Source organism: Moschus berezovskii, chromosome 20, assembly GCF_049115385.1.
Source record: "Moschus berezovskii isolate FMDL1 chromosome 20, NW_MosBer_1.0, whole genome shotgun sequence".
NCBI classification, from domain to species: Eukaryota; Metazoa; Chordata; class Mammalia; order Artiodactyla; family Moschidae; genus Moschus; species Moschus berezovskii.
Window position 1 is genome coordinate 21,512,102 of NC_142479.1, and position 15,317 is coordinate 21,527,418.

General features: G+C 44.4%; 1 protein-coding gene and 1 non-coding gene across 2 annotated transcripts in view; both read right to left on the reverse strand.

The window, feature by feature from the left end:
• Window positions 1–11,657, reverse strand: part of TEX14 (testis expressed 14, intercellular bridge forming factor) — a 103,530-nt gene extending 91,873 nt beyond the window's left edge. The window contains exons 1-2 of the mRNA XM_088828629.1: window positions 10,604–11,657; window positions 8,981–9,117 (exon numbers count right to left, since the gene is read on the reverse strand). Of these exons, the coding sequence (XP_088684755.1) occupies window positions 8,981–9,116 (136 nt within the window). The 5' untranslated portion in view covers window position 9,117; window positions 10,604–11,657. The remainder of the gene's footprint in view (window positions 1–8,980; window positions 9,118–10,603) is intronic.
• Window positions 11,494–11,657, reverse strand: LOC129544833 (U1 spliceosomal RNA). The gene has a single exon (XR_008683577.1). It is a non-coding gene; the product is annotated as a U1 spliceosomal RNA (small nuclear RNA).
• Window positions 11,658–15,317: the final 3,660 nt, after the last annotated feature.

Consider the following 15,317-nt stretch of genomic DNA (forward strand, 5'->3'; position numbering starts at 1 on the left):
TTCCATATTATATCCCGTAACTTGGTAAAACGGCAAACTTCAATATACCATATTCGCCCGGAAATAGCCCAGAAACACTTCGGGGCCGCAGTAAGCCTCATTAGCATACGGCTTCCAGGCACCCAATCACAGGCGGCCGATTCCGTCTCCTACTCCAGGCTGCCACCGCCCCAGCCACCGCATCCGGAGCCCCGCACCCAGGCAGGGTCGCCGCGCCCCTCTGCAGGCCGAGCACATGCTTCCTGCCACGGGTCCGCGTGGACGGCCTCTGCCTGCTCAAGTCCGCCTGCTTGGAGAGGCCAGGTTTCCTTTGTCTTGAAAGAGAGGTGGGGGCGAGGAGGGAGGAAAAAAGAGACAGAGAACTAGTCTAATCCTGCATAATAACAAAGGCACCCGTGGTGGTTTATGAACGTCTTCGCCACGATAGGCATTTTGACCCACGGTCTCACTTCCTCCTCTAAACGGAAAGGGTGTGGTTATCTCCCCATTCTCACACATGCTGGCTGGAGCACCTGTCACAAAGCTCCTCAAGGGAACAGGTGCTACTAGGTACATGTGGCACTGGATCAAGCCCGGTTCTTCCTGGAAAGCCACGGGTTTCCGTCAGGCGGTCTGAGCTCCAGTCAAGTTCATTTCTCTGAGAAAGCATTATATACACCATCTCAAACTTTGGTCGTGAAAGACTGATCTTCCTGGCTTCCACATCTCAGAGGAAGTCACCCATTGACTTGTGGCGAAAGTTAGTCCCAGCTTCCCCTCAAATAACACACCTTCTATAGGATGCTGTGTAACGGTTTTCATCACTTAACTTCCTGTTGTAAAGACTTTTCTGCCCCACGTTTTCCAGCATGCCAGAAAGCACAGTCAGTCCTCTGTGAACATGCAGTTCGTGGTTTTCTGAATCAACCACATTTTTTTCACTGCATCACAGTAATATGAATAAGGTGACTATCATTTCATCTCATCCTACCACCTCTAATTGAGCAGTTCCTTAAGTCTTGAGTTATAAGGTCCCTTCCAGTCACTTTCACACAAGAGCCCCTTGTCTCTGGTCTCAACCCTTCCGTATTCATTCTCTGCTCCTCCAACCTTTTTGGGGACTTCTTGCCATGCATGCCAATCTTCACCTCCTATGAGCAGATTTTCAGTTCTTCTCATCTCTCCTGGATGCCTCCCTTCAGCTTCCCAGCTAACAGTGACCACGCTGTGCTTTGTGTACATAGCTCACTGGGTTATAAATGCATTTATTTCCCCCTACTCAACTGTGAGGTCTTTAAAAGCAGGAACCAGGTCATATTTATCTCTGCAGCTCCAGCCGGTTGCCAGCCACTGTAGCTGCACAGCAAATGCATACTACTGAATGAATGATGAGTCAATGAATGTATCATTCTTTCCCTCAACCTGGTTACTGACATAACTATTCCAAACCACCTGGTTTTCCCCTCCCTTTTTCTCTACTCCTGCTCCAATAAGGGGAATCTGTCTATAAGACAGTGAGGTTCCTACCAGCAAGGTTCTTGGCCATCTTCTCTAAATCATCCTTGGTTTCAGCACGGATTTGCAGACAGGTCTATTCTGGGCTGCGGGCTCATATACTCCGCTTCCATTTGATACACCACTTGCCTAAATCTCAGGTGTCTAACTCAGGTGGCCCAGACTGACTTCCAATAGCTTTCTTCTCAAACCTATTCCTGTTTCAGGCAGTGATACCACATTCAACCCAGTTGCTCAAACCAAAAACAAGTCATCCTACTCTTTTCTTTTTTTTAATCTTATTTATTCATTTATGTATTTATTGTTTATTTTTGGCCATGCTGGGTCTTCTGCACTGCGCGGGCTTTCTTCTTCTTCTGCTGCTGCTGCTAAGTCGCTTCAGTCGTTTCTGACTCTATGCGACCCCACAGACGGCAGCCCACTAGGCTCCCCCATCCTTGGGATTCTCCAGGCAAGAACACTGGAGTGGGTTGCCATTTCCTTCTCCAATGCATGAAAGTGAAAAGTGAAAGTGAAGCCGCTCAGTCGCATCCGACTCTTAGCGATCCCATGGACTGCAGCCCACCAGGCTCCTCCATCCTTGGGACTTTCCAGGCAAGAGTACTGGAGTGGGTTGCCATTGCCTTCTCCGGGGCTTTCTTCTAGCTGTGGCAAACAGGAGCTACTCTTTGTTGCGGTGTGCTGGCTTCTCACTGCAGGGGCTCCTCTTGTGGAGCACAGGCTCTAGGGCACACGGGCTCAGTAACCGTGGCTCCCGGGCTCTAGAGCACAGGCTCAACAGTTGTGCTGCACAGTCTAAGTTGCTCTGCAGCCTGTGGGATCTTCCCGGATCAAGGAGCGAACCTAGGTCTCCCGCATTGGCAGGCGGATTCTTTACCATTGAGTCACTAGGGAAGCCACATCCTACTCTTTTTCCTCCGCTTAAATACGTCATAGCCTTCTGCAGCCAGAGCAAACATTTAGAAATAGAAATCTATTCTCAGGTACTTGGTACAAGAGCTCCTAAAATCACTGGAATGTCCTTAGTATTAGGAATGGCAAGTGTCTTTGGTATGCTGCTGAAATGACTGTTGGCTGAGGGGTTCTGAGACAGCTTCAGTATGGGGCTGGTCAAGAGAAAGCCCATGATTTTCAGCTCTTCCACAGCCCTCTCTACTTCACATCTTGTCCCACCTCCAGCAGGAGAGAGGGGCTGGAGACTGAGAGCAGTCACCAATGGTTGAATCAATCATGACTGAATAATGAAACCTTCATAAAACCCTAACTGATTATGTTTGGAGAACTTCCAGGTTGGTAAACAGACTGAAGTGCTGGAAGGGTGGTATACTCAAAGAGGGCATGGAAGCTCCACGCACACGCGCGCGCACACACACACACACACACACACACACACACAATGCCTTGCCCTATGCATCTCTTCCATCTGGCTGTTCCTGAATTGTGTTTTTTGTAATAAACCATATCGATAGTTACATTAAATGTTAATGGACTAAACACTCCAATTAAAAGGCAGAAAGTATCAGAATGCATTTTAAAATACAAGTCTCAACTCAATGCACTCTACAGAAGACAGATTTTAACTCTGTAAAGATATTTTACAAGCTGTAAGCATAAGGAGCTTGAAGTGGCTGTATTAATATCAGAAAAATTAGACTTCAAGGCAACAAATATTACCAGAGATAAGGAGAGACATCTCATGATAATAGGGTCAATTCACCAGGAAGATGTAACAATCCTAAACACCAATGCACCTATTTCCAAAATCCTTCCAACAGCCCATGAAGCCTCCTCAAGCTGCAGCTTACCTTGACAACTTCACCCCGTGCCACTCTCTCCCGCCACTTTGCCTTCTTCTCTAGCTCAAATCATCCACACACTTTTCCATCCTCTGAGCTCTGCATCACTTTAATCCTCCCTTGCTTCCAACTTTTACCTTTTCCTTCTCTCACTTCAACTTTTCTTCTTTAGGGTCTGAGCCTAAATATCACTTTCTCTAAGAATTTTCCTTTGACTACCTCCCAGACAGGAGGCTGAAATATACTTGTGTGCTTCCTTCACCCCCTGCCCATTTCAGGACTTCAATTACTATCTCATGTCTCTGTCTCCTGCTGGATTATATTCATGGAAGCCAGGACTGTACATTTTTTCTTGGCTGCTCTAATCCCAAGGCTCAATTACTATACATATAATTAAAAACATGAGGAATGAGGGACACTTCCTTGGCGGTGAGTGGTTGAGACTCTGTCTTCCGATGCAGGGGTGTGGGTTTGATCCCTGGTCGGGGAGCTATGATCCCATATGCCTACCTTGTGGGCAAAAAGCCAAAACACAAAACAGAAGCAATATATAACAAATTCAACAAAGATTTTTAAAGTGGTCCACAAAAAAAAAATTCTTAAAAAAAAATGAATAAGGTCTGGGCTGAGGTTCTGGAACTCATCCACTGGGTTTTAGAACTTATAATCTGTAGTATCTGGTCTTCTGAATGGGACGAACTACGTAGAATACAATCAGGAAACAATTTTTCTCCTTTTGCTGCCCTCAAGGACACTCTGTCAGTTAGTTCTCTCTTCCCCTCTCCTGAGAGGCACCTCAGGCAGATATCACACTCTTTTAGTCCCTTTGAGGCACTCAAAGCACAGATTCATTTCAGGCAATAAATTGTTCGGTCCTTTGAAATCAAAACTTCTTTGCTGCTCTTCTACTCTTCCAGTCTCGAAGCTGTTTCTGACAACTCCAGAGCTGAAGCTGGGAGAGGACCAATGAGATGACAAGGGGCAAAAGCCTTTGTGCTTAGCTGATGCTCTTTACAGCCTCTGGCTCTGTCCTAATGCCTGCCCGTTGTGGGAGGGGTTAGCGGGTCCTTCAGGTATCTCCTTACTACATATCGCCCTAATGCAGGCCCCAGCGCTCTTCTCCTGACTTTTTGTTTTTAATTTTTATTGGAGTATAGTTGATTTACAATGTTGTGTTAGTTTCTGCTGTACAGCAAAGTGAATCAGTTATCCTAATACATGTTGTTGTTCAGTCACTAAGTCCATGTGACCTCATGGGTCAAAGCATAACGGGCTTCCCTGTCCTTCACTATCTCCTGGAGTTTGCTCAAACTCATGTCCATTGAGTCAGTGATGCCATCCAATCATCTCATCCTCCATCACCCCCTTCTCCTCCTGCCCTCAATCTTTCCCAGCATCAAGGTCTTCCCAATGAGTTGGCTCTTTGCATCAGGTGGCTGAAGAATTATTGCAACTTCAGCTTCAGCATCAGTCCTTCCACTGATTTCCTTCAGGACTGATTTCCTTTAGGATTGACTGGTTTGGTTTCTTTGCAGTTGAAGGGACTGTCAAGAGTCTTCTCCAGCACTACAATTCAAAAGTATCAATTCTTCAGCAATCAGCCTTCTGTATGGTCCAAATCTCACATCCGTATATGACTACTGGAAAAACCACAGCTTTGACTATACAGACTTTTGTTGGCAAGGTGAGGTCTCTGCTTTTTATATGCTGCCTAGGTTTGTCATAGCTTGCCTTCCAAGGAGCAAGCGTCTTTTTAATTTCACATATATCACCCTTTGTTTTTAGATTATTTTCCCATAAAGGACATTATACGTATTGAGTAGAGTTCCCCATTCTTATTAATTATCTATTTTATATATATAGTAGTGTGCATATGTCAATCCCAATCTCCCAATTTACACTGGTAACCATAAATTCTGTATGAGTGACTCTGTTTTGTAAGTAAGTTCATTTGTATCATTTTTTTTTAGAATCTACATATAAGCGATACCATATAGTATTTGTCTTTCTCTGACTTACTTCATTTAGTATGATAATCTCTAGGTCCATCCATGCTGCTGCAAATGGCATTACTTCATTCTTTTTATGGCTGAGTAATATCCCACTATGTATAAGTACTACATCTTTATCTATTCACCTCTCAATGGATGTTTAGGTTGCTTCCATGTCTTGGCTATTATAAATAGTGCTGTTATGATCACCAGGGTGCATGTATCTTTTTGAATTAGAGTTTTCTTTGGATATATACCCAGGACTGGGATTGGTGGATCATATGGTAGTTCTTCCCAAGTGGCTCAGTGGTAAAGAATCTGCCTGCCAAGTGGGAGATGCGGGTTCAATCCCTGGGTCGATCAGAAAGATCCCCTGGAGAAGGAAAAGGCAACCCACTCCAGTATTCTTGCCTGGGAAATCCCATGGACAGAGGAGCCTGGCAGGCTACAGTCAATGGGGTCACAAAAGAGTTGAATATGACTTAGCGACTAAACAACAATGGTAGTTGTATTTTTAGTTTTCGAAACCACCCTATTATTCTCCATATGGTTGTACCAATTTACATTCCCACCAACAGTAGAGGAGGGTTCCCTTTTCTCCATACCCTCTCCAGCATTTATTGTTTATAGACTTTTTGATGATGGCCATTCTGACCAGTGTGAAGTCATACCTCACTGTAGTTTTGATTTACATTTCTGCCGACTTCTTGCTATAGCTCCAGCCTCTCTGTTGGAATTCTTCCTTCCTTCATAAATGAGGTCCCTTCAGATGCTCAGCTACCCTCCAGAGTCTAATTACCCCACAGCTGATGAAAGTATGGCTACTCCAACTGCTGGTCTCTCGTGCTCATTCCGCCATTAAGGACGGCTCCAGGTAGGAGGCAGATGGCAGTCCTCTTGATCTCTAAGTTCCAGGTAACATGTCAGGCTCAATTCATGCCACCTTGGTGGCAGCTGGGGTTGGCTGGCATGTTTCTGCTGTTCACCAGGCTGAGTCATAGGCTCCCAACTCCTGGCACCAGGCATCAGAATTCTCTCCAGGATGTTCACCTGAACCAAGTAAGGTCCTCTTACTTGGTTTCCTGTGAATGCCTTTGGAACAGTCTTTTCCTTTGAAACTCACCACTGCCCCATCACCTTCTCTTAGACAGCCTGAGGCGGGTAATGGAGTTGAACGTCCAAGATAATTTTGGCCATCTCCTAAGAAGTGTTGCTTTAGATCGTGGGGATATTTATCACTCCCTGTTTTTCACTCTGAGGCTTTAGACAAAATTGCCAGGCACAGATGAAGTCCTGCTTCATATCCAGTTATACCTGTCAACCTCACCACCTGCTCTAGTTTAATATCAAGAATCTGAAGACGCATGAAGAAGTTAGACAGAGAAAGACAAGTATGATATCACTTATGAAAGTGAAAGTGAAGTCGCTCAGTCGTGTCCGACTCTTTGCGACCCCATGGACTGTAGCCTACCAGGCTCCTCCATCCGTGGGATTCTCCAGGCAAGAGTACTGGAGTGGGTTGCCATTTCCTTCTCCAGGAGATCTTCCCGACCCAGGGATCAAACCCAGGTCTCCTGCATTGCAGGCAGACGCTTTACCATCTGAGCCACTAGGGAAGCTCGATATCACTTATATGTGGAAGCTAAAAAACAAGTGAGTGTGACAGAGACTCACAGACATAGAGAACAAACTAGTGGTTACTGGTGAGGAGAGGGAAGGGGGAGGGGCAGAATGGTGGAAGGAATTAAGAGGTACAAACTACAATGGAAAAATAAATAAGCTATAAGGATATGTTATACAACACAGGGAATATAGCCAACAGCTTATGATAACTATAACTGGAGTAGAGTATAACATTTAAAAATTGTAAATCACTATGTTGTACACTTGAAACTTACATAATGTACATTAACTATGTGTGCTAAGTCACTTCGATTGTGTCCAACCCTTTGTGACTCTATGGACTGTAGCCCACCAGGTTCCTCTGTCCATGGCGATTCTCCAGGCAAGAATACTGGAGTGGGTTGCCATGCCCTCCTCCAGGGGATCGTCCCAACCCAGGGACCAAACCCTCTTGCGTCTCTTGCTTGGCAGGCAGGTTCTTTACCATTAGTGCTACCTGGGAAGCCCACATTAACTATACTTCCAAAAAAAAAAGAATATGAAGATACAGAACATTCAGGAGATGTCTAGGAGACAGATAAAAAATATTACAGAACTCTGTTTCTCATATTGGAGGATATGGATAGACAGACACTAGAAGTCATAGCATACCCATCTTGAACATCAATTTTTATACAGATCTGTCATGAAGTAAAATGCACAATTTTGGAGAGGGTAAAAAACAGAACCTTTTAAATAAATTTAGTTTACCATCAGTCACTTTATCTACAGATTCTAGGGATGGTACATGGAAACACTTGAGAACTTTTTGAGAGAAGTATTTTGGGGATAGTTGAATCCTTAAAAAATGGGTGTTACCCTTCTGGAAGTTGTCAGGAATACTGTTGAGGCAAATGGAGAAATGTCGTAGAGAAATTAGGTCACCTTGACTGCTCCATAAACCAGCTGAAAGAAACTTTCTAAGCCTTCTTTTTAATACTAAGATTTAAGAGAGAAGAGGGGGAATCTAACAGGACTTCTGGTTACTCTTGAAAAAGCAGGTCTGGCTCTCTAGATCAGGAGCAAATACCAACAGAGTTTTCGTTTGAGTATGATTTTCTGTGTGTTTGTTCTTTTGAAGATTGCCTGAGCTATGTTTGTTGTTTCTGTCTTCCCAACAGCTTATGTCTTCCCAACAAAAACAAAACACCTTGAAAATAATTGGGCCATTTGTAGTGACATGGATGAACTAGAGTCTGTCATACAGAGTGATGTAAGTCAGAAAGAAAAAAATCAAATGCGCACATATACATATATGGAATCTAGAAAAATGGTACAGATGAACCTATTTGCTGGCAGGAATAGAGATGCAGAAGTAGAGAACAAACTTTTGGACAAAGCAGGGGAAAGAGAGGGTGGAATGAACTGAGTGACATGGACACATATATACACTGCCAGACGTAAAATACCTAGTGGGAAGATAGCTCTACAAGACAGGGAGCTCAGCTCCGTGCTCTGTGATGACCTGGAGGCACAGGATGGGGTTGAGGGTGGGAAGGAGGCTCAAGAGGGAAGGAAAAAATGTTTACTTATAGCTGATTCACATTGTTGTACAGCAGAAACTAACACAACACTGTAAAGCCATTATACACCAATTACAAAACAAAACAAACAAAAACACCTTGAAAACAAAAGTATCAAGTGCCTCTAAGGAGCAAGGAAGAAGAGAGCCATGAAAACTGGCCTTCTCACTCCACCGGAGCCCTCAGAAGACTCAGTAGATGGGGTAGATTTGAAGGAGAAAAGAGAAACAGGCAGAATCTGAAGTGGGAGCTGGGGACTGAAGCAAAACCTTTAGGGGCCTAAAGAACGGAAGACTTCATGGTTCCTTAGCACAAAACAAAACATAACATAACAGCCTCCAGCGATTTACAACCTCTGTTGAACAATCCGACTGCACTGGTGGAGAACAGCTCATCTCTAAACTTAACTTCCAATTCCCCCAAGAAATCAGTTTTATGATGTAACTAGTTTTACTTCCCATGCTATTCAGTAATGTGAATCAAGTTTCATGTGCTATTTTAATATGATGCCTACCTTTCTTAAGAATCTTCTTCACTTTCTCATAGTTCCCCTGTTTGACATACTCATGAAGCTGTGCTTCCAAGGAGTCATTTCTTAAGGAACCAAGCTGAACAGGACAGGGGACGGGAAGGTGAACAGCCCGAGACATCCTGTTTCAAAAGAAAGCAACATACTTATTTCTAACTGAACCAGAAACACAAGGAAAAGGTTCGATTCTTTCACATTTCTTTTACTTCTTGTCCATTTTCATTTATAATGAATACGACTGGGGGACAGTTATGGAAATTCTCCAAGATTAGGGATTTCTCTGACAGTCCAGGAGTTAAGCTCCTGAAGCGGGGGATCTGGGTTTGATCTCTGGTCAAGGAACTAAAATCCTGCATACCTTAGGGCATGGCCAAAATTAAATAAATAAAAATAAATTCTAAAAGATTAAATTTTATTCTCAATGTTACTGTTGAAATTGAAGCACTCAGTGTTTTTGTCAATTCCTGGGAGTGAAAAAGTGATGATACCAGGAAATAAAATTAGAAATACACATTTGTTGCATCATCAAGACCATTAGGAGAGTGTTAACTTGTGATTGTGTGTTTTGTTTTGGCCTTGAGGCTTATGGGTTCCTACTTCCCGGACCACGGATTGAACTCGAACTCTTGGCAGTTAAAGTGGGAAGTCCTAACTGCTGGACTACCAGGGAATTCCCAGGAAGGCATTCACTTTGAAAAGTTAGAGGACTTCCTTGGAGGTCAAGTGGCTGACTTGACACTCCCAATGCAGGGTGCCCAGGTTTGATCCCAGGTAGGAGAATTAGTTCTCACATGCCAAGACCAGAAGATCCAGCATGTTGCAACTAAGACCTGGTGCAGCCAAAATAAATACAAATAAATATTTTTTAAAAATTCTGCACCACAATAACTGTTGTCCAAAAAAGAACAAACAGTATACAAATGCAGTCATTTATGTAGAGGGTAGACAGTCTGTGGATTGGGTTCATAAGAAATTACTTAACCTTTCATGGGCCTCAGTTTCCTCATCTATAAATGGGAGTACTGTGTAAAGTGCTTAGAACTCTGCCTGGAATCAAGGAAGTCTCTATAGTTGTTAGCTGCTGTTATGCACACTAGAACCTATCCACACTAGAACGGTGACTGCACCATTTCACATTACCACCGGCAGTGAAAAAGGGTTCCAATTTTTCCAGATCTTCATCAATACTTAATTCTTGTTTTGTTCTTTAAATAATAGTCATTTTAGAACGTCCCTGATGGTCCAGTGGTCAATGCACAGAACGTGGGTTGGATCCCTGGTCTGGGAAGATCCCACATGCCTTGGGGCAACTAGGTACCTAGGCAACAACTACTGAGCCCACACTCTACGAGAAACCCGCCCACTGCAACAAAGTGGCCCCCATTTCCCCAACTAGAGAAAAACCTCCAGCAGTAACTAAAACCCAGCGCTGGCAAAAAAATAATTTAAAAGTGATTTTAACGTTGACCTTTAAAATTTTTTTATTTAATTGCATTTACATGACATTTTGACATAAAATATTCAAATTTCCAGACCTGCTTGTTTCATACGTTTCTTAAAGCTGCAAAAATTAAGCGTCGACTGTTAATCATGTATATGCTAACTTACACTTCCTGAGTACTTTTCGGCTTTCTTTTAGAATTCTTTTCCAGTCACCATCGGAGGTTGTCTTAAAAAAACAGAAACCATTGTAGAGTAATAGCGTTTAATATGGTATTACTAAAACACATTTTTAACCAACCAGTTCCCACAACTACTCAATCGGTAATTCCCCCTGAAAATTCCAGCTAAACAAACACTTCAGTACTGTAAATTTGGCCGACTAACCGGCAATGGCAAGCCACTCCAGTACTCTTGCCTAGAAAGTCCCATGGATGGAGAAGCCTCGTAGGCTGCAGTCCGTGGGGTTGCTAAGAGTCGGACACGACTGAGCAACTTCACTTTCACTTTTCACTTTCACACATTGGAGAAGAAAATGGCAACCCACTCCAGTGTTCTTGCCTGGAGAATCCCAGGGACGGGGGAACCTGGTGGGCTTCCGTCTATGGGGTCACACAGAGTCGGACACGACTGAAGTGACTTAGCAGCAGCAGCAACAGCAACCCAATAATTAAACGCATTTGAGTTACTCTGGTGGCTCAAACGAAAACAGTCCGCCCCGAATAGAAGTAGACCATGGTTGGATTTCTGGGTTGGATACATCTGCTGGAGAAGAAATAAACTACGCACTTCAATATTCTTCGACTTTTCTCGGTACAACTCAGCTGATAAAACATCCCTGAATTCGGAACATCCTATGGAAAATAATAAATACTACCCACACTAACTATTACCCGCCTGAAAAATCCTAATGCTTAATACAGAAAAATCACACAACAATCAAATAACTTACATCAACCAGACAGAACCCATACTTAACCTATAATCGTAGAAACACAGCCAAACTAAAACTTAACAGCCGTTAAACCACGTTGTCTTTCCTTTCAAACCTCTTTTATCAGGGGAAAGCGCGAACGCAGTCCCCCACTACCACAAATTATGCAGTCGAGTTTCCCACATTTGGGGAAATCGCAGGGGTCAGCACATCCGGAGTGCAATGGATAAGCCTCGCCCTGGGAAAACCACCTTCGTGATCATGGTATCTCCCCTGCCAGGTAAGTATGAGTTGCTCACCCTGCCTGCCACCTCAGCCTCACGTTCCACACACTTCGCACTTACGGTCACTCTCTTCACCGCAAACTCTACACCCTCACTTACGAAGCAACGGCTTCTCCCAACTATAAACGCCTGACAGGCACATTGCGAGTACCGCAATATTTGCAAAATAATACAAACGCTTCATAGTACATTCTGAACAGGGACAGCTGACGCAGAGCTCATTTACATACTCCGCGCACTATACCGGCGTCACTCCGTAGCGCCGACTGTGCCCGGGCCTCGTGATAGGCTGACTGACAGCCACGGAGGCGCTCGGGGCCTAATCCCCGCGGCCGGGAATGAGACCCACCTTTGTGACAGAACAGATTGGAGGGATGCGATTAGTTTTGAGACTGGGTGGGGCGGGAATAGTCCGAATTATCCAGGTGCGCCTAATATAATCAACGGCCCTTATAAAGAGGAAGCAGGCGGCAGGAGGCAGCTAAGAAGGCAGCTGTGGTGGCGGCGGCAACAACAGCGACGACGGTGACAGAGACGGAGGAAACAGAAGATGGCTGATTTTTTGAAAGGGCTGCCTGTCTACAACAAAAGCAACTTTAGTAGCTTCCATGCCAACTGTCTGTGCAAAGCCTCGAACCGACGTCCACCAGTCTACCTGCCCACTCAGGAGTACCCGTCTGAACAGATAATTGTGACAGAAAAAACAAACATTCTTTTGCGCTACCTCCAACAGCAACGGGACAAAAAGAATGCCGCCGAGAAGACAGACCAAGAGCAAGTGAACCTCGAGGCCGAGAGCTGGGCGTCCCCGTGCAAGATTCCACGGATCTATAGCCAGGACTGGGAAGACTGGGACGAGGACCCTTGAGACTCATGGCCCCACTCAGAAGCCTCCTGTGCTGTCTGGTCCTCGCCTGCCCGCCGGCCTGCCCACGCCCCACCGTTCACACCACTTCCAATATGATAAAGCCAATGTATTTATTTTCCTTGTGTTTTTATTGATGCTGTAAATTTACCAACTTATGATTAAAGGGGATGTCAGACCCACTAATGTGATGTTGGTAGGTGTATTGGTTGTTGTTTTTTTTTTTTTAGGACAAACAAAATAATTGTTATTCACTGCCTCCTCCTTCGGTTCCCCCCCCTTCTTGTCCCCTAGTCCTCCTCTGGAAAACTGGAGCCTGTCTCCCAGGGTCTAGATTCGGGGCCCTGCTGCAGCTGGGGTGGGGGCTCTTCTCTTGGTTCCCATCTGCTGGTCTGGGTCTTTAACACTTCGCCTTGTCACAAATTCTGTCGGCACTTACTCTGCCCAGACATTGCTCTGAGCTTGAACAAGTGGGAGAAGTCAGCTCTTCCCAATCTTGTTGTTCAGTCGCTAAGGCACCGATTCCATGGACTGCAGTATGCCAGGCTTCCCCTTCCTTCACTATCTCCCAGAAATTGCTCAAACTCACGTCCACTGAGTTGATGATGCCATCCACCCATCTCATCCTCTGTCGTCCCCTTCTCCTCCCGCCTTCAATCTTTCCCAGCATCAGGGTGTTTTCTAATGAGTCGGCTCTTTGCATCAGGTGGCCAAAGGACTGGAGCTTCAGCTTCAGCATTAGTCATTCCAATGAATACTCAGAATTGATTTCCTTTAGTATCCACTGGTTTGATCTCTGCTGTCCAAGGGACTCTCAAGAGTCTTCTCCAACACCACAGTTGAAAAGCATCAATTCTTCGGCGCTCAGCTTTCTTTATAGTCCAACTCTCACATCCATACAGGACCATTGGAAAAACCATAGCATTGACTAGACGGACCTTTGTTGGCAAAGTAATGTCTCTGCTTTTAAATACGCTGTATAGGTTTGTCACAGCTTTTCTTCCAAGGAGTGTGTCTTAATTTCATGGCTTAGCCTTTTCATTCCTTCTGGAGCTATTTCTCCACTCTTCTCCAGTAGCATATTGGGCACCTACCAACCTGGGGAATTCATCTTTCAGTGTCATATCTTTTTACCTTTTCATACTGTTCATGGGGTTCTCAAGGCAAGAAGGCTGAAGGAGTTTGCCATTCCCTTCCCCAGTGGACCACGTTTTGTCATAACTCTCCACCATGACCTGGCCATCTTGCGTGGCCCTCCAGAGCATGGCTCATAGCTTCACTAATTTACACAAGAGTGTGATCCACGTGATCATTTTGATCATTATAGTTAAGTATCATCTCCATATCTTGAAAATCTAAGTATTTTTTTATCAGGGACTAGTTTGGTGCACCATTTCCACCCCAATAAAAGGAGCTTTCTCATCTGGAGAAAGAAAAGGTGGTGGATGGAAGGCTGATGTTAGCAGATGAAAAATTACTGGTCTTGAAAACACAGAAAAGGAACCATAAGGCCAAAATGTATAGAAATAGCTTTCTACAGAAGAAAGCATCCCACAGAAGAAAACATCCCATTTCATTCTTAGAATAGTGAAAGTTTACTTTTAAACAGTGGAAACAGTGTCAGACTTTATTTTCAGGGCTCCAAAATCACTGCAGGTGCTGATTGCAGCCATGAAATTAAAAGACGCTTACTCCTTGGAAGGAAAGTTATAACCAACCTTGATAATATATTAAAAAGCAGAGACATTACTTTGCCAACAAAGGTCCATCTAGTCAAGGCTATAGTTTTTCCCGTGGTCCTGTATGGATGTGAGAGTTGGACTATAAAGAAAGCTGAGCGCCAAAGAATTGATGCTTTTGAACTGTGGTGCTGGAGAAGACTCTTGAGAGTCCCTTGTACTGCAAGGAGATCCAACCAGTCCATTCTAAAGGAGATCGATCCTGGGTGTTCATTGGAAGGACTGATGCTAACGCTGAAACTGCAATACTTTGGCCACCTCATGCGACGAGTTGACTCACTGGAAAAGACTCTGATGCTGGGAAAGGTTGGGGGCGGGAGGAGAAGGGGACGACGGAGAATGAGATGGCTGGATGGCATCACCGACTCTGTGGACATGAATTTGAGTGTACTCCGGGAGTTGGTGATGGACAGGGAGGCCTGGCGTGCTGTGATTCATGGGGTCGCAAAGAGTCGGACACGACTGAGCGACTGAACTGAAGTGAACTGAACTTTTAAACCATTTTTTAAAAAACTCATTCAGTTGTGTTTGACTCTGTGACCCCATAGTTAAACAGTCGATGGAATTCTCCAGGCCAGAATACGGGAGTGGATAGCCTTCTCCAGGGGATCTCCCAGTCCAGGTATCGAACCCAGGTCTCCATCATTGCAGACAGATTCTTTACCAGCAGAGCCACACAGAAAATTGAATTCAACTTTTTGAAAGTACAAGAATTAACCCAGCAAACTTGTCTATCCACATAATATTCCTCACTTGATACTAAAGACCGGCTGCTGCCTTACTTCCAAGGGAACTGAAAGAGGCTCAGTGGTGTCCCCAACTCTTGCACAACTTATATGCATTCCCCAGACCACAGCACTAGAGTTAAGAACAGCCTGTCTTTTCTTCCGCACTACAAATGAATTCTTTACCAACTAGACCACAAAAAAAAAAAACAGCACAAAAGAAGTCTTTCCTGTTAAAAAAAAAATAGCTTACTAGCGGAAGTTAAAAAAGCCCAAAACGACTCTAAAACTCCACTGTACGTCAAAACAAGCACCTTTTCTTGCACAAGTTATAC